The 20,220-nt window shown below is 39.5% G+C and overlaps 1 protein-coding gene across 3 annotated transcripts in view; it reads left to right on the top strand.

Annotated features, from left to right (window-relative positions):
* The window catches only part of pde4ba (phosphodiesterase 4B, cAMP-specific a), a 202,426-nt gene that overhangs the window by 110,615 nt on the left and 71,591 nt on the right, over window positions 1-20,220 (top strand). Inside the window, exon 1 of one of the 3 annotated variants that reach the window (XM_074667607.1) lies at window positions 8,267-8,904. The exons of the other annotated variants lie outside the window; for them this stretch is intronic. Within the exon in view, the coding sequence (XP_074523708.1) occupies window positions 8,780-8,904 (125 nt within the window). The 5' untranslated portion in view covers window positions 8,267-8,779. Of the gene's footprint in view, window positions 1-8,266; window positions 8,905-20,220 lie in introns of those variants that run through there. 3 annotated transcript variants of the gene reach the window in all.

Here is a 20,220-nt window from a genome sequence, read left to right as displayed (position 1 = left end):
TCAAATAGGTGATCTTTACTTTAAGTGTGCTCTGTTTGTAATTAGTATCTCGTGTAAACTCTAATGTAAGTGGTTTCTCCTTCTCAGGTTGTCCTGGTGAAACCTGATAGCACATAGTTTCACCAGGACAACAAACACATTTCCTCTCACAGGATTTCAGCTGCACTTGATCTTATTTTCTGCAATACTGTAAAAGCTCATCGTGCAGAATGAATATATTTCTGATAATTAACCTAAACCTTGCCTAAAGCCGGATTAGACACATTAGAACGGCTGCAGAGCCACTGATGAGAAGCTAATCTGTTGCTTGCATTCACTCATGCAGCATGACTGATGTATGTTTGTTTCAGAAAAACCTTCTCCAAGCTTAGTTTATGTCCCGCTTCGATGAAAAACCCTTCCATGCATGTTGTGAGCTGCTGGAGTGTGTGCAGAGCTGCGGGTTCAGTGTGATTACCTCATTCGCTGTTCTTGCTCTTCGGACCTGAAGTGAATCATTGTTTTGCAGCACTTTAATGATTTCACTCCTACACTCTGGATCCTGTGTCCTGACAGAGATGGACCTGATTTATTTGTTTTTAAAATTTTGTGTTTGGAGGAAGAAAGAGGAGGTAAAAAAAAACTTGCACACGTCCTTCTTGTTACCTGAAGCCCTGTTTTTATGTCAGGCTCCAAACATCTAACCCAAACACTATCCAACACGTTCCCAGCTTTAAATGCTCAACATGCACACATGAATTTGACTTGTCATTAAAAAACAGACGCCACCATTCATAAGGACACACACACTCCCAGATGGTTGACGGCTATAATATGTTTGCTGTGTCTTTTAACTACGGCAGTGACGTCTGTGCTGGGTTTTCTTGCCCTACGTGTACATAGTAACGCTAAATAATTGAGTTTGACCTCAGAGGAAGTGAAGCGTACTCTTGTGAATGTTGTTTTATTTTGACTGAGCGTACACAGGTGCTACGTGTACAAACAAACATGTCACTGAGGAGCAGAGGGTAATGAAATCCAGGCAAACAGTCGTCGTGTCTCTAATGTTAAAAACGTGGAAACAGAGATATTTTGTTAACAGCTCTGCATCCTTGCTGCTAATGTTGACCTGCTGAGCCCGGTCCAAAGCGTCAGTTTTGTTCCACTCAGGTTTCTGTAACCTGTCCTGTTGGTGGGTCTCAGCTCTTACACATATTTGGCAGTGGTGTCACGCTCTGTGCTGCTCTAAAATTCATACGTCTTTTTGGGAGGCTGCCGCTGGTTGTTATAGCAGGAGAGCTGCTGACGTCAGACTCATCACGGTGTTGGCACTCAGAGCCGGGCTCCTCTGAGATCAGGGATTAGGTTAATCACAGGGGGACTGACTGCAGTGCCCTCTTTTTCAACAAGAGGTATTAGAGTGATAAAGAGAAGGAGGAGAGAGGGGGCATGTTGTAAAAGGGACAGGACAGACACCCCTTGGTCTAAACTCTGCTTTAATATTTTTAAGACTAAATGCTGCAGCTGGTTTGTTTTCCTTGTCCTCTTTTATTTATCTATTTTTTCATTCTTCTGTTAATCATCCCCCCCATATTGTTACACCTGTACTGTCCATACTTTTTTTTCCTTATTTTATATCTTGCTCCACCTCTCTTTTACGTCTATTTTTATTTCCCCCTCCTTCCTTATGTTTCTACCCTTGTGTCTCTTTAATTTCCTTCCTTTTTTTTCTCTCTGTTCAGTTTAGTTTCTCTCATTGTTGTCTATTTTTTCCCTCTTTCAATTGTTTTTTTCCTTTCATTTCTTCCCCCCTTTTCCTCACTTTCCCCTATTTTCTGGTTTCCCTTTTTTTCTTTTATTTATATCCTTTCTCTTCTGTTTTGTTTCATTTTTCTCCTTGCAGATTTCTTATTTTGTCATCTTTTTCCATTTCTGATATTATTATTCTTTTTTTTTCTCTAGTTGTTTCCCCTTTTTTCTTTCCTTTTTCATCTTTGTTTCTGTTTCATCATCTCCCATTTTCCTTCATATTCTCCTTTCTTCTCTTTCCTTCTACAGAGGAAAGCGACAGGAAACTCTCTGATATCTGAAGTGTTAGCTGTGACGCTCTTTCAGAAGTCATAGCTCGACGATCTTGGCTTCTCTCTGCGTCTTTATGCTGTTTGCCGTTTCCATGGCAACTCAATTACCACCTCACCTGTGATTGTGGGGGGAAAAAAGAAGTGAACAAAGATGTGCTCAGCAGTGGAAGGGTTAACCTTGAATGTGACAAAGATGTTTCTGCACTTGAGCATCGAGGTCATTTTTCCACTGTGCTCAAATCGCCGACACGCAAACCCTGAAAGTGACTTTTTCTTCCACTTGACAGTTGAGTGTCAGTCCTCGTGAAGTCACACTCAGGTCTGTGGAGGACACTACTTGATTAAAGGAAGGAGGGCAGTTCAAATATGTGTTTGAGCTCATAGATGTCTTTATGGTGGCACTTTCTTCTGATAGATAGACAGGAGATTGTAGAAGTATATTTGTGAAGAGCTTTGGAAGGAAATTTTGACCCTTACAGATTAGGGGTGTTTCTTCACTCTTCAGATTCTGACATCCAAACTGAAGACATCAAGCTCTGACTACAACAGGCTCTATCATCCACTATGCAGAGGCACTGATGGTTCAAAGTCCTGTCTTTTTATGGAATCAGTAAACAAATTAACTTCACCCTCAGTGAGGATGATGACTTTAAATTTAAGGATGAATGTTTGAAGTCTCTTCCTGTCTTCCACGCTGTCTCCCTTTCTGTCTTTCTCAGCCTCGGTCTCATAAACATGTCCATCTATCATCCTGCCCCTCTGAACTCTGTCTGCCTCATAGTCTTTCTCCTGTTTCAGTATTTATATTTAAATAGCTTTCAGGTGCCCTGCCTGTTGTTTGATCCTGATGTAATGTGACTGTGTGTGTTTTATTTTATGCTGGACGACTTTCATGTCAAAGGTGATGTGCCTGTCGGCTTCTGACAAATACATCTAAGATTCTATTTCCACTCTTTATTTCTCCCCTGAGACACAGGACATTTAGCTAAAGTTAGAAGCTTTTTTTTCTTTTTGGGTCTCACCTGCAGCCTTGTATTGATTTAAATCTGGGGGAAAAGCCAGGGGAGCGATACACCAGCGACAATCTGACAGGCTGCTCTTAAGCTGTCAAGTGGATGCCTGATCGATGTTTAATTGTGGTTTTCTATAAAAGCTGCTCAGGAAAAAAAGGAAGTGTTGCTGCATTTTGAAGCTGTCCCTTTTCACTTCTGCATCACTATTGACATAAATTAGGCACCTTTGAAAAATGATACGATAAGAAGAATGAGTAAAATGTCTGAAATGGATCAAAATGTAACTCAAGTAGATTGACAAAGGCTGATTGGAACAACAGTAATTTATTAATAGATGCAAGTTAAAATCCCTTGGCTTAAAGCAGGGTTACGTGTCGTGTAATTACAGGGTTTACACAGATGTATTGATTACCTAGCATCCTGCTAATGTGGTACCCAATACACACACCTCCGCTAAGCCAAGTTAAGGCATTCAGGTATGAGTTCAGAGCATTTATCAGTTTGTTACTGCTACATTTTAGCTTCTTAACTGCTCCTTTTTGATACAACATGAGATGAAAACAAAGAAACTGTGTTAACATCCTGTGTAGTGTCCTTAGTGGGAGGTTTAAACAGGGCACAGCTCATCTGGAGACATCCTGAATGCCTGTGTTTTGTAAATGTGAGTTTCATTGCTCCCCAGATGTAACAGATACAGTTACATACTGCCACCTTGTGGAAGCAGCCCTGAAATGCCTCATCTGTTTCTCTGGAGTGAAATAGTGCCCTCTGATGGTCCAGAAGAGGTCCTGACTCTAGTGGCAGAACCATTAAAAAATGCCCCAAAACAGGACCAGTCTTTACTCAGAGGCTACAGTTTGTGCCGTGCCCTGCCTTTAGTGAATAGTTTCACAGTGCGTCAGAGCTTTGGTATCATCAACAGATAAAACCTCAGACTCATTTTGAAGGAATAACAAATCAGTAGCCACAGTCCATCTAAACACCATCAGTCTTTTCACCATTGTGTTGGCTTTTTCACTTTTACTATAACTGTTGGGTGTTTCTATACAACAGTGTTGTAGTGTCAGTTCAGTTTACATTATAAGATGGAAAATTTGCATATGCTCTATGTGTTGTGTAGTGTTGCTTCTTAAGTCTTTTGCATTGTGATGGTTGATGTGATGTGCCATAAATTCAGACCAGTGCTCTCTCTAAGTTAAGTATGATTACAGTGAATGAAGCCACAGAATTACACATTATAGACTGTACAGTTTTAATAGATGAGAACCAGCTTCATTGTTTTTCTCACGGAGTAAAGTCACTGGGACTGAAAAATGTGGTTCAGCATCCAACCAGAGCAAGGCACTGGTTTTAGTAGGTGGTATGGTGTCTCATGTACAGAGATCCCAGCCCTCATAGCACCGGTCATAGAATCACCCCTCTTTCCCCACTTTTCCTATCTATCTCAAATATACTATCAAAAATAACTTACAACCTCAGTCCCACAAGAGTTTAGACCAAGAGGCAACATCCGGTCAGTAAAAATGGAGCCTATGCAGGAGTGCTAAATGTTGCTGTTCATAGAGAGTCCACTTGGGGCTGGCTGCAGAAAGACCAGAAGTTACATACACACCGAGCCATAAAAACTGACTTTTACAGCATCAAAAAGTATATTTACAGCCTGGTTCAAAAAACGGCTTGGGTCTGATATCACTATCAGCACACACTGTACAGCAAGTGATTTTTTTTTCTCACTCTGCAGTTTAGAAGTTATTAGGGTGCTCTGTAGCTGTTCGAAAGGAAACTTACAGTCGGCATCATAATGAATGTGGCTGCGTCCACGGATTGGCTTCATTTCAAGTGTCAGGAACAGACGAGTGACGTTGCGTAGGCTATGTCCATGTTTTATACAGTCTAAGGTTTAGACACTGTGTCAAATTTACAAAATCTGTTATTATTATATATATATTTTTTAAAATTATAAGCTCATCCGAAGTTTGTGCTGGCAGCACAAGGGAGTCACAGTTGAGACAGGAGCTTGTTTTTCATTGCATTACATCACCTTTTCATTAAACAACACTCTGCAAACATTTGGATACCAAAGAAACAGGTACTGCAGTTTGACAGTGAATGGTTGTCTCATTCTTGCCTGATGTGACATTTTGGCTGCTCAACAGTTTTTGCTGTGATGCATTCAAAGTTTTCATTTTAGCACTGCTGACAAGGCCAGTCTAGCACCAGGACTCCTCTACTAAGGACCCAAGAGGAATGCCAGATCTTGTGGATTTTGGGTCTTGTTTCTAAATAGTTTCCACTTTGTATAGTACAGTTTAACATACTTTTTTGGATGTGATTTTGAGCCAATGCATTGATTTCCAGAATCATGTCTCCTGAAGGCCCTAAAATCCCAGGATTAGTTTTCTGCCCTGTTCCTTTTGCACAGTTTTCTCCAGGTCCTCTGAATCTTTTAATGAGTCTTAGTCTCTAATGTAGATGATGCGATCCCTAGATATGTTTTAATTTTATACTTGGGAACATTATTTTGCAATTGGAATTATTTCCCCACCCAGTCTCTTAAAGAGTGGTAAATCTCTTCCCAGCTTTACTTCAGATAGACTCTGCCCATTTGAAATTTAATTTTTACACCCATTAGTGTGAACACAAATTTATATATGAATTCATTACAAGGCTATTATAGTATACCACAAGTGTGCATACGTGAGAAAATCGGTCAAACAAATGATTGACAGTAAAATGTTTCCAAAAAATGCAATCACCAATACAGAAAGTTCTAGTCCCCTTGTGGAAATAAATATTAAAAGATAGAAATTCTGAAAAGAACTCAGTCAAATACAGATAAATCAATAAAAAATGTGTGTCTAAAAAAAATCATCATACAAGGTTTGCATTTATTCACTTTAACACGGAGAAATTAATAATTTTTTCACAAATCTTGTTTTAGTCTGACACACTGTCAACAAATAATACACAAACTCGAATTTGACAAAATGTCCCCATTTTTTAAAAACAGTCAAGGTTATATTTTTCACAGGAGAAACCTGTGTTTTACAGTGTTCAGTTGTCTGGCCTTGTGCACGCTCTTTCAATGATGACATTTAAAGGCTGATTTTGGTGGTCATTGTTAAAGGGAAGAGAAACTGTCTGTTCATTTCACTTTGCACGATATTTTAAATTCTGCTGGGAGATGTTCTCTGTACATTTCAGATGAACTAAGAATGAATATTCCTTCTTTTACACACATTTCCAATCATGCCTTCTGTGATTTTAGTCTCTGGACCCATTGCCACTGCTCAGTTCTTCAGATGAACACAATTCAAGTGCAATCAGGAGCTCTTTCTTTATCTTCTTGTTTGATGGTTAACCCCTGGGAGGGCATTAAGGAGGAATGTGGGTCCCATTGTTGCTCTGCAGACATACAGTCCTGTGGCGGCCACATCTTCCACCTCTCCCGTCCTCTTCTCTGTGAGCTGTGTGAAGCAGTGCGGCGAGCTGCACTGTGGGAATGTAGTAGTGATTCAGTTTTGGCCTCTTTGATCCTCCTCCTCCTCTAATGTGTGTGTATTACGTGTCATCTCTCTGAGTCATTTCCAAATAAATGACAAGGAAGCTCGCTCGCCCTGTCATGATGGTATTTAATAGAAAACTGCTTCAGCTGTCACTCAGGGAGCTTTTCCTGTCCAGTTTCATGTTAACTACAAGAGGAAGTAAGGAGACAATGGAGTGGGTTACTCATCCAGTAACTGACACATTTTCTTTCCAACATTTCTTATTTACAATAATGGGAGGCATTACCAGTCTACCAGTGCTTTTGACTTGTTTTTGAAAGCTTCTGCAGCTCATCTGTTACCTTTGTGTTGTTATTCATCTCAAATCTGTCATCTAAGCTTTCACAATATGTGGAAGTATCAGTATCTATGTGCTGTACTGTACTATACAGTACAGTACAGCCGTCCTCGTGGCACCTCAGCCCCCCTGTGAGAGTGCCAGATGCCACCTCTTTCTCACACAGCCATACACTGAATGTTAAGGTGGACCAGGTTAGCAGAGGAATAGTGGATCATATCATCTAACTGTCCTGGAAGTGGGTTTTTCATAAAAACTGCAGGAATTTCATTTGTTTGTAACCACATTTTGATAACATTTATTCTTAAAAAATAAGCAAATGTAGCTGTAATGCTAAAACCTCGTTTTGAGTCAGCTTGTTTGTTTTCTTCAATTTGGTCAACATGTCTTTCACTCAGCTCCTTGTGTTTTATTACAATCTTCTATGTTTAATGTAAAGTAACATTTTAGCAACCTTGTTAACTGGAAAAGAGGAAATTGTTTACTTTAAAACTATTAACATGACTTGATCTTTTTTTTCCCTTGCGATGCTTTTTAGATTTAGTTATTATCATTAAGGGGTTTGACCAATCAGAATCAAGTATTCAATGTGGCCTGGTTGGCATTTAAAAATCTGGATGACAAACTTGATTAAAATGTTTATAAAAGATATCTGTAATTTGCCGCTTAAAATAAAGACACTCATTGTTTCTTTGTGCAAAAGACTCCTAAGCTAAAAGTGCCTTTTAACACTATTAAATGTCAACAGATTTCATAATTGAGCCATCTATAAAAACCTGACATTTTGGCACTGTAAACTCATGCCAGGCTGTCCACATTTTCAAACCCCCAGTCAGTAACAGAATTTATAATCCAAGGGAGGAAAAACATCTGTATAAAACTTGGAAAAAGGAGTTAAATTTGGCTTCTATTCCAGACTTTTAAGACAGTTTTATGGAGCTTTTTTTGTGGGAAAATTAGGTCACCTTAGTCCTCATAGTTTGCACATTAATACAGTGATACACCTGGAATCACTCCTCTGAATGTTTAAACTACCAACAGTATTAATAAAAGCTAATATGACCGTGAGTGATGGACATGTTATGACTCCACTCCAGTGAGTCCACTCCACAACTTGTATGTTACTTTTTACTCTGCTGGGCCGCTCTGAAGGGAACAGAGCTTCACACACACACACACACACACACACACACACACACACACACACACACACACACACACACACACACACACACACACACACACACACACACACACATGAAGTACAATAACACACACACATACACACACACAACCCATGGGAAGGAAGTATAGCCCGTGACGAAGAGAAGAGTCCACACAGAGAGCCCAGAGAGTGTGTGGAGAGTGTCAGAGAGTGTGCGAGGGCTTGAACAGTTCCGTGATGTGACGTGTTGGACTGCTGCTTTAAGAGTGATGTGAGGTCGAGTGTGTGGAGAAAGGGGTTTGGATACCTGTGCTGCTTTTATTTGTCCCGAGGAGGGGGTGACTGATGGATGATCTGCTGAAACTTTAAAAGCTTTAGAGGACACTTACATGTCTGTGTTTGTAGCTTTAATCAGTCATATACTGCTATTTATAGGAGGTGAACATGTGTGAATGATGCTTATTTTGGAGTAATTACAAAATATTCAGAAGGTTGCTGGTTTGTGGGATCTAAGTGGTTTCTGGAAGAGCATGAAAGGTGTGTTTGCATGCATGCTTCAGTGCAGATATCACTAATTGTCAGATGTGAATATGATGACGAGTGTGTGCGACTTTCATTTGCTATTTGAAATGTTGTGTCTGGGTGTGTGCTAGCTCTTCTGGTTGTGTATGTGATAGTGTGTGGTGAGAAGTGCGTGCATGAAGAAAGTTTATGTCGGGGCAATGTACCGGCGCTCACCCTGTGCCAGAGGAAGGGTTCATTTTGACTTCAGCGAGGAAGTCATCAGGAAACTCCACGCCACCAACCACGGCCACGCTCACAGGTCAGGCACAGAGATGATAACACACACACACATTTAAAGCTGTCACATGTGTAAACAGAAAAATGCCAGAGCTTCTGATTCGGTCCTTTAGCGTGTGTCAGTTTTGAGTCCACTATAAATGTGAACTCTTACTTCCTATTTCCCATACAATGAACAGTCATGTGTTTCTCATCATCAAAGTACTCCTCTGAAACAATGAGATGACATAGATTTGCAGACGTTTGAATGTGAAAATCAAACTGGAGTCCACTGTACGGTTTCAGGGTGTTTTGCAGAGAGATGTTTGAATAGGTTGCGTGCTATGTTCAGAGAGTCAAATACTTTGCAAATAAGACTGGAAGTGTTGAGATGCATTTGTTTATTCCCCCTCCTTTTTTTCCTTTTTACCATAGTCTCGTCTATGAGTTGCTGTTGGCTTGAGGATATATCTAAAAAAAACACACACAAACAAATCATGACATTGAAGTGTCTCCAATTGTCTCAGCTCGTAGCAATTTGGGTAAATTTGTCTTTGTTGCCAAGCAAATTATTTTGATGGACCATTTTAGTTCATGTCACTGATACAAAGTAGGGCATCATATTCAGAGCATAGTATGCTGGGGGTTGGAACAAGGGCTGTCACTGTGTTAGATTTTCACCTTGTAATTATACTATCCAAAGAAATCCAATATCATCATGAGGTTTGTTACAAAACATTACATATTATGATCTTATCAGTAGAAGAAGAAGAAAAGGTGAGGGAAGAGTGAAGTGGCCCACTGCTCAATAAAAGGGACTAATATATATAATTTCTTTACATAGATGGCATCATCCATAATCATTGAAAGCTACCTATGATAGAAACTTCTAATTAAACAAAAACTCATAAACTTCCTTTGCGTCATCCCGATGCTTTTTATACTGTAGTACAGGTGAGGTAGCTTGCTTGATTTTTTCTTCTTCTTCTGCCGTTATCTTCTTTTTTAACCCGCCTTGTTTTGTGGCACCTGGTACCAGCATAAAGAGTCACTTTTTTGCTGTTCTATGAATCAGTTACACTGCAGCATTGTGTGTTCATTATAGCACAATATCATCAGTTTGCCCTCCTTATAGATTATATTCAATATCCGAGTATTGCTACATCCCAATTTGCAAAGTTGGCAGAAAGCTGGAAAAACAAAAGAAGCTGTTAAAGCCTTTCTTATTTCTGTGCTCTGGAGTCTTGAGTGAGCCAAACAGCTGAACCATTGGGAATCAGTTAGAGATGCACGATATATAGGTATTAATATCAGTATTGGCCGATGATGGTTATTTTTTTAACATATCTGTGTCAGCCCATTTTCCTCAAATATATTGTTTTGTACAACAATGTTAACACAAAAACTCCCTAAGAAGAGTGGAACCTCTTCTTTTATGTCTCTCTCCCTGTTTTTGATCCAAAAAACAGACAAAACATACTTTTTGATTGCGTTCATCTCAGGCGGTCCATCCTTTGCTCTTCTCTGTGGGCGTTTTTTCTCACGATCATACCACTCTTTCTCTCTGAGCTACCCCAACACATCATCTGTATCGGGATTGGGTGTTTTTTTTTTGTTTTGTTTTTTTGTTATTTTGTTTTTTTACCGAAATTGATATGGATAAATATCAGTTATTGGCCATAACAGCAATATTAATAGTACCTTCATGTTTATGCATTGTTGTCAGTACAGGAGATCATACATTAGGGAAGTATGAGCTCCCTGCTTGGGGTTGCTCAGGGTACCTGCCTGGGTCCTTTGCTTTTTTTCTTTTGATGGTACACTTTGACAACAGGAACCCCACTTTCACACTTGTGTTGATTACACACTGCAGTTTACTGGACCTGAAAGACGACTAAACTCTGCTATTTGACATCTTTTTTTGACTGATGTAGATCAACTATCTTTGATGAAGCAGTGGGGACAGCTTGATTGTAGTCTAAATAATGTTTCCCAGTTGTTTCTGAAGAAAAGGTTTGAGCCCAGTGATGGCACTCACAATGTTTGAAATGCTGACTCAATCTAACTTTTCATCAACGTAAAGGGAAAGCAAATAGGTGGAGCTGAAGCAGGATTTTCTCCTGGCAAACAGATAAACTGTGTCCATCAACCCATCAGCACCCTTTGATGCCAGTCCATGCACAAGTCTTATTACTACCGAAGCTGTTTTCCTCCATCTAAGAAATATGAGAATATTTTTCTTCTGTCTTAACCAGATGTTGAAAAACTCACAGGTTTATAAATCAAGTGATATCAAAACATTTCCAAACAGAAAACAATGCATAACCAAGCGTATGACGTTACAATGGGAAACCTGTTTTTTGTGCTTTTTAGGAAAAAATAACAGCACCATATCTTTTCTGAGAGAAGTAATAAACTTCTTTCTGTCTGTGCCATGATTTTGAGCTATTTATGGCAAACTGCCCCCTGCCCTCTTGTCATTTATTTATGCTCAAGGATGAGAATCCACCTCCAGCCATTTGTTTTGGCTCCTCAAGTAAGTTGCTAGTGCTGAAGTGCGTCAGGGATGAACTAAAGTAAAACTAGGCTGGGCCTGGCCCCAGGAGGATTGTGGGTATTCTGGCTCAGCTGGAGACACTGCAGGGCTGCTTGCTTGGACACTGTCACACTGTTTAGGGGACATTCATTAAAGAAGAAAAGACAGTGAAATAATAAAATGTTCAACAACAGTTTCCTGATAATTTTTTTATGGTAAAAAAAAGCTAACAATTTACTTCCTAACTCTTACAACTTCAAAAATAGCTCTGAGGGTAACTTACAATCTTAAAAGTGTGAAGACGTTGAGCTTTGAAAACGTCCTTCATCCACTGCTGGGTGGACTCCACCTCTATAACCTAGGGTTTCCTGTGGAAAGTACTGGACTGTAGTGAAGAAAGCAGAATTAGACAGATGGTGTACTGTACTCTGTGCTGCATGTTTGTATCATTTTACAGGTAGACGTGGTCCACGTGAGGGCCTGGAGAATAATAGCTTGAGAACGGCTTCCTCACACTCATGTTTACATTGTTAATGCATGTGCTTCTGTTTGCCTGCAGCGTATTTACTCACCTTCAGCTGCCCTGTATTGTATGCTGATATTCAAGAACCGGCCTCTGTGTGTGTCTGTGTGTGTATGATATAACAGTAAGGGTTCATCACATATTCATCTGGGATAGATAATCTCCCAGAGATGGGATTAACCAAATATTTGGACTGTGACCCGGATTCCTATGGCATAATAACAGAGACTACAGCTCGCTTTGTCCTCACATAGAGCTGTCATGGGGGCAGAGTTTGTGTTTTTATATTTTCAGATAATCACTAACAGACACAAAATCTCGAGCGGACTTTTGGAGGACAAACTACATGGTTAGACTGTTCCAGAGACATTTTTTGGTCAGAAACAGAGCTCAAATAGACACGTTTGACGTCACCCACAGCTGCTGTCAAAACAGGACAATGCAGGGAGCTTTTTAGGGCAAGTGAAGGAGCTAGTTTGCGTGTATCATGATTGTAATTGGTCACAACAAAAACACGCAAAACCAACCATAACCATTGAGGCTTAAATTACAACTGCAGGCAAAATAACTCAGCTGCCTCAAATGTTGCTAGTATCCATGTGTGGCTGCTGTGTAGTTTCAAGCTAGTAGAACTGACCCTGTGGCTGCTGTTCAGCCTCTACATGATAAATATCTGACAAGGTTTCAACCTGTATGTGTTTTCATTTAGTGACCCATTTTCCATCTCTGCATAGGACTCTGAATAACAGTGTTTTGTATATGCTTGCCCATGGGTGGGGTGCAGTGGTGTGTTGTAGACTTGTGGTTGAGAAGTATTTCATTTGCAGCGTGCACTTTGCTTACACTATAACGTGTTGTTATGGAGACAGATACACAGAAAACTGTGGCAAGGAATGACTCGAAAGTCTGCCTTGGTTTTGTGGTCACTGGCTTTTGATTTGTGAGTGACTAGCCGGAGTTGGAATTAGCCGCCGCGGCTGTGAGGTGGGTTTGATGATGATGATAATGGTGATTATTTGAATGGAGATAATGATTGGGATGATAGGGAACGATTACGCTGGTGGTTAGGGGGGATCATAAGGATCAGCATGGAAGTGACTCAGCGGCTGGTGACAATGTTGATCCGTAGCAGGATTGGAAGGGTTTAGATGATGGTGTCTGGGAATAAAACCATATGCAGTTGTCTGCAGTTGTGGAGGATGTATTCCAATAACAGAAAAAGACATATTTAGAAGTATTAAGACTTCTGTATTTGTAAGGGTAGAGAAAAATGTGAAAGTTTTATTATGTGTAAGTGGTTACATATAGTACTCAGAGGGTTGTAGCAGATTGGAAACCGGACAGGGTGAGCAGAACCAAAACATTGTGCCTCAGCGAAGAGCTGAACATTCAAATGAGTATTTCCTTCACAATATAAGTCAAAATTTTGCTTTTTACACCTGATATTTTGATCTGATCCTATTAAAAAAAGCAGCGGCGAAGACTTTAAACAGGTTCATTTTAAGTCCAGGCATTTTTTTCCCTCAACCTGCCATTCAGAATTGTTAGAGACCAACCTGCTCTTTGTATTTTAACCCTCACTGTTGATCTCTTCCTGTCTTTTTTTTTCCGCTGATAATTCATCCAGGTATCCAAAATACTGTGCTTGCCACATAAATTCAACATGGCTTTATAAATACCCCCCACGTAGAGCACTAACTGAAGCTTATGTTTTTGCCACAGTGTCTACAGGCAGAGCTGGCCAATCTGAATCAAGCATTATCACAACCTGAATGTTAGAAAACACTTAGAAAACAGTGAGAGTATGAATAATTTCATGCTGCTATGATCACAGAGGCTGTTGGTAAATGATGTCAAACTGGTTTGTAGAGTGTGGCTAACATCAGACTAGCACCATCAGCCTCCCTGCAGGTTAACCTCCACATGTCTGCGATGGTTACACACCACTCTGGTCGCGTGGTTACTTTCCAGTTTAACCAGACACAGACTACATACAACTTAATCTGCCCAGACTAAAGCACTGCCAAACCACACAGCGGTACAGGATACTGTCTGTCATCTGTGATTGTTTGCATCTTGCCTGGCTTGTGGTGGGCGGCTGTGCTCCTGCTTAGACACACAAGACCTTCATTTTTGGCCTACATAGAACTGACTAGTAATGCTGACTAGCAAGGGTGACCATGTCTCATCATTTTTGCCAACTTAAGATAACCTTAACCGGTCCTACTTAGGAATTTTTATTGATAAATCCATTAGGATAGAACTTTATTGTCATTGTAACAAGTACAACAAAATTTTAGTCACAGCAGCAATCAAGAAAACAAAAGTAAGAAAGTGTACAGAAAGTGCAAAAAGGCACATAAGAAAATAAATGATGACAGCTTGTCCATCATTCTCAAGTTCAGCCAGCCTCCACCTCCACCTCTTCAGTCATGCTCCATCTCTGCCTCCTAGATCCTGTCTGCTCACAACAGGTGAAGCTCTTTCAACGTGGCGTTGGTGTCTGGTGTTAGCTTCATTAGCCATGTCTGTGAATAGCATGATGCTACTCTGCCCTCTGGTATTCCCTCTGTTGCTGGGTTAGCATGGCTAGATTGTCCATCTTATTGGAGATAAATCTTACATTCCCAATAACGATGGATGGAAGGGCAGGTCGACGTTGTCACTTCTTAGCACGTTGTCCTCACCTCCTTCTCCTCACCTTGTGGGAACACATCAGGCCTTACACCAGTTAGCATTGACATGCTACAGGCTGCTAACAGCTAATCTCACATGTAAACAATGCAGCCATGGTTACATGTAGGATCTCTGGACAAACACAGGAGGAAAAGTAATAAAAATATTGATGGGGCCACAAAAAATTTGGTGTCCATGACCAACAAATGAGCCATACAAAGTAATGATCCACTCCAAATACAAAGATTACGAAAAAGGGATGAAAAAAATTACAAGAAACGGACGAAGAAGAGAGAGCTGCTGCAAAAGGCAGCTATAGCCAACAGGGCGCCTAGCAATTTAGATCCTAGAATTAGATCCTAGTTTTATGGCGGAATCTCTGTGGAAGGTTACAAACTGGATCAAAGTGGTGTAAAATGCTATTGAATCAAGAATAAAGGTCAAATGAGACCAATGTACATGCTGACTTTTTGACAAACTGTTATAATCTAAAACCTGTGGTCCAACCAGCAGACAACTTTATATAGAGTCATCATCTGTAGCCAAATTGTGAAACAGCTGGTGAGAACCAGAGACCCTGTGGTCAAGGGTCTCCTTGTTCAGAGAATGTGACAGAAAAGAGATACCACAAAGCAACTCACAATCCTGTCTTGTCTGTTTTCTTTTAAAATCCCCTTAGTTTCTCTCTTTTTATGTATTTTTCACTCATGTCTTCTGCTTTAAACCCTGCTTAAAAGTAAACTTCAGTTTGGAGCACTGGTTTGGTATGGTGGTCAAATCATGCACCCCATGTAAGGCTATGATCCTTGTAGTGGTCAGCTGTATAGTTTACCCCGTTCTCTTCTCTTCTCTTCTCTTCTCTTCTCTTCTCTTCTCTTCTCTTCTCTTCTCTTCTCTTCTCTTCTCTTCTCTTCTCTTCTCTTCTCTTCTCTTCTCTTCTCTTAAAATAATAAATTAAAAAACAAACTTCAGTCTTTCTCTTTTAGTTAGAATAAGCGTCAATCACTCTGTCACCTCAGCTATACCCACAATATCTCACTTCACCCACCCACTAACCCAGGACTGCCGGTATCCTCTGTTCTGTCACCTTCACACCTTTATCCAGTTCTGCTTTGTGTTTCCTGTCATGTGACAGTGTATTTAGACTGTAAATGATTTGTAAATGAGAGCATCTGCTGGGTGACTTTACTCCTAAATGTGCATGTATAATGACTTGGCACAAGCCCTCATTACGTTAGTGGCCTAATTTCTATTAATAAGCGCTCGATCTGGTTGGATTCCTGAGTTCTCTTCTTGCTTTCAGCAGCAGATGAGCAGCAGAGGACCAAGAGAACTGACGGTGACAGTTTCAGCATCATTTTTTGTTGGCTTTCATATATTAAAGGTTTCGACCAGCAGTGGTTTATGCACAAGATTTTGGAGGTTTATGTGTCCTCCTTAAAATGGTACTAATTTAGAACAATGTGAAAAAAGTATAGGATTTGTCCTCAGTGCTTTACGTAAGGTTGCTTCCAACTTTTACATTTTACTTTGCATCAGGACTGCAGGAACAGTAGCAAAAAATGTGATCCTCAAGAACTCTCATTTACAAGACTCTGATGCTAATGAAGAGCATTGATCTTGAAGAAACATTTCAGGAATTAATAGACTGAAATCTGCTGCTTTTCTAAAGAGACCTTAATATCTCCTTGGCTCACTCTGTCCAAGATAGCCTCATATGTAATACAAAAGTCGTCAGCAACTTAAAAAATCCCTCTGGGCTCAGAGGCTGTAAGAGAATAAATTGTATCAAGCAGTCAACAACAAAGAGCTGCTGAGCCGGACTTTGTTTCCTATGCAGTAACATTGCTAACAGTCTGACTGCTATCCTGTGAAGTGATCATAAGATTGCAGTAGTAGTTGTAATGTGGAGTCTTGTATCAGATATCTGTTTAAAGACACAAAATAGAACTACATCAGTGGTTTCTGGATTGTAAAACCCTGGATTTTTTCAAATCCCTCCCCTTCGCATACATTATTTACCTGTTTACAGCCAATACCTGCTAAAACGCACAGTCAGGTGACAAAAAAAACCCTAACACTTCTTATATCTACACCCTGAAAGCCTACAGCTCCTACAATTTCAATCAAACAGATTATTTTCACACCAGCTTCGGAGCTAGATGATTGTTGGATAATGATGACAACATAAATATACTTTAAACTTGACTCTGCTCCAGCAGGGTTTTATAAGTTCATGTATTTGGAAATGTTTTCTTCAGCATGTGCATGCTCAGACTAGCCTGGATGCTCAACCTATTAAAAGAAGCTTGTGCTGCATATCCATGTAGAGAAATCTTACTGTGAGTGTTTGGAGCTGAAAAATCAGCTGCTATTTTTGCTCTGTCTGATGGGATCACTCAATCAGATCATTGTCCTTCTGGGCCGTTTCAGAGCTCTGGCACGTCTCACTGAACAGGCTGGTTAGACAAACAGAACGCTTCAGGATCCAAAGTTTGTCCCAGGCACAAAACACTTTGACTCTTTATTTGGTCTGCAGCACATTTGCACCAGTAGTTCTGCTATTTTAATGGGAATGGAGTTTTTATTCCACTTTTTAGTAAGATTTCTCATTTTTGCATCAGAAAAAAAAAAACTGAATTCAAGCTTTTGTTGTAGAAATGGTAGTTAATGTTACAGCAACACTGGAATAAACAGGAGGTGTAACCATGGCACCTCTGTTTGCACAACCTGACAGACAAATGATGGCTGGTTTCCCCTCGCCATAACACACAGGAAGGAAAGGATTAATTTAAAGTATAAGAATGTTCACACTCCCTCTCTGTTTATTACCCAGTGCTGCTCTCTTGCCAAAACACAGTTTATTTTACCTTCTTCTATTATTTTAGCTTACTCAGGTGAGCAGTGGGTGGTGGTTATGTGGCACATTTTAAGACTAAAAACCCCCCAAACAGTTTTTTTTTTCATATTTATAAGTATTTATAGCCCTGAGAGCTAAACACACAACAGCTGCAGAAAAAAAACAAGTTGAAAACAAAATGAAATTTTCTTGAGTTCAGAGATTTTAAAAAAGTGATGCGTAAATCTTGGAAATGTGGAAATCTGGTAAATCTTCCCATGATTTGTGACTCATGGAATTATTGAAGAGCAGAAGTGTTGCTGGGAAGAAAACAAAAATAAGTTCCTTATTTTGGTCTAAAAAGTGTTTTCCATCACTGCTGAGTGTCCCCGTGCAGAAGCAGCTGCTGTTACTGTTCTTTTGTTTTCATGATGGTGCACACACACTTAACCTTTGAAACACAGCCAAGAACAACCATGTATGTAGTCTTTTTATTAATCTATACAAGTAGAGATCTTGAGTTATTTTTTTTTTTAAATACATAACAGAGTTTTTTTTTATCAGTTTATTTTTATTTTTGGGTTATAAGATTATATTGTGAAAAAAAGTTTGTTTTCCCAGGCCTTTGTTGTAGTTCAGATTGATGAAAGATTAGAATAACAAAAGATTCAAATATTAAAAAGAAAAAAACTAAAGAAAGACATCGATGCAAAAATACTAATACTAAAAAATACTAAAAAAATACTAAATACTAAAAAAAGGAAAAGGATAAAAGAAGAAAGAAAGGAGGTACAAAAAGAACAATGAAAGAAAGGAGAAAGGGTAAGTTACATGGACATTGACAAAAAGAAGGAGAGAAAATGGGGGTAAGAAAGAGAATTCAAACAAAGATAGAAAGAGAAAAGGAAAATGGACAGAGAAAAAAACAATGTCTGGAAAAAAGAGAAAAGGCAAAAAAGGGAAAGTGAAGAAGGAAAAGAGACAGAATAGGAAAAAAATGAATTATTATTCTTTAAAAGATTTGAGGAGATGGAAAGAGAGCAAAGAAGGAGATAATGACAGAGAGGGGAAAACGAAAGGAGAAAGAACTTAATGAACCCAAAGCTGTTTCTATTTTTGTTTTTTGTTTTTTTGTTTTTTTTCTTTTTTTTAAAGCATTTTTCATTAAAAACTGCTTCCGTCACAAGCATGGCTTTACTTTTAGCTGGAGTATAAAGAGATCTGTTAATCACTATTTCCATGTTAATTGGGGCTAAAAGACTGAAATGCATTAATACAGAACAGTTAACACTGTAATCCTAAGCTGACCTTGTTTTTGATTGGTCATACAACAATTCTGTCAATCTTCACACACCTACAGTCACTTGACTCAACATGCAGGATACTGAGCTGTCGGACTGCTGGCACATATGAGTCAAGCTGCAAGTCAGTAACTGCTGTTAAACTTACACAAAACCATTGTCTTTGAGCTGGAAGAGGGAGTCATTTCTCAGGGAAAGAAACATGACATGTGTAAAAGCTTTTCCCGGCATTGTTTGGATCTTCACTTTCTGTCACTGGTGAGTTCAGTTTGAATTACCCTGTTTTTCCCCTGCACATAGTTTGTCTGCATCAGATCATCTTCATCCAAAATAAGTTCCAGATCACTGGTTCAGTCCTTTGAAACTGAATCTTGAGGAACAAAAGTCATTTGTTTGTCAATTTTCAAAAATGAACCACATGATTTTTGGCCTATGACCACACACTCAATAAGAGGTCGACAAAATGGGTCAAAGGTTCTGTTCATTTTTGAAACAGGACTCTAAAGGCCCCCTTTCAAAGCCAGATTACATTGTGGTTCTCTCATTCAATGTGGAAGGCTGTAAGTTCATTGTAAAGTAGTTTTCCACTTTAACAATGTTATCTGACAACACACATAGCAAACAGTCTAACAAGTGGGGATAAATGTCAATAAGTTCTCCCTAGATCCTGGAATAACTTTTTAATGTTTTGTTTTTTTTGTAGCTTTTGTAGAAAACTCTGTAACAACACAATTCAACTGAGTTTACTCTGAAAAGAAACTCAGATGTGGATGAGTTTCCATGAATTTCTTTAAAGGTTGTAGTTTTAGCTGGAAGCTATTGAATCCAATGAAATATGCTTATAAGTTCTTAGGAAAAGTATCTATCTGTGGGTCTGTCATCCTCTCAGCATGTCCATCACTCAGCGATTCAGCTCATCAGTCAGACAGAAGCAAAGGGATCATGGGAAAGGAATGTGGTGTCATTCTAGCAAATGATCCGAAGGTCAGAGGGAGCACTTCCTGATTGCTTTAGTGAAATAACACACCAGCAGCAAGATGACCATTATTAGCTGGAAATATCCACCTACCCATCCATGCTCATGGACAGCGCTGGTCTTTATAGTCCTTTGGAGGGCACGCAAACGACGTGCCATCCTGCACAACTTATAAACACAAGCATGCGTCATCAAAAATATGATGACGCTTTGAGCCCACTCGTTCACACGTTGTCCGATTCCTCACAGTCATGCAAGTTTCTGTTTCCAATACCTTGGAAGTTTTTTCCGAAAAGAAAACAACAGAGCAGGATTTGAAGCAATCAAAACTTAAGTTCTCTCTCCTTAATCCTCCTCTGTGGATCTTCAAGCTGTTTATTAGGACAGTCAACTTTAAAACATTTATTGTGATGGGATAAAGGTCCAAAATTAATATATATTTTTTGTTTAATTATTGATTTTGGAATTTGCGGTTTTATCCCGTATGACACAATGTGGTTATGTTACT

Source organism: Halichoeres trimaculatus, unplaced genomic scaffold (genome assembly GCF_033239565.1).
Source record: "Halichoeres trimaculatus isolate MK-OKI-2021-1 unplaced genomic scaffold, fHalTri1.1 fHalTri1_scaffold_4, whole genome shotgun sequence".
NCBI classification, from domain to species: Eukaryota; Metazoa; Chordata; class Actinopteri; order Labriformes; family Labridae; genus Halichoeres; species Halichoeres trimaculatus.
This window is presented reverse-complemented; position numbering and strand designations above follow the sequence as displayed.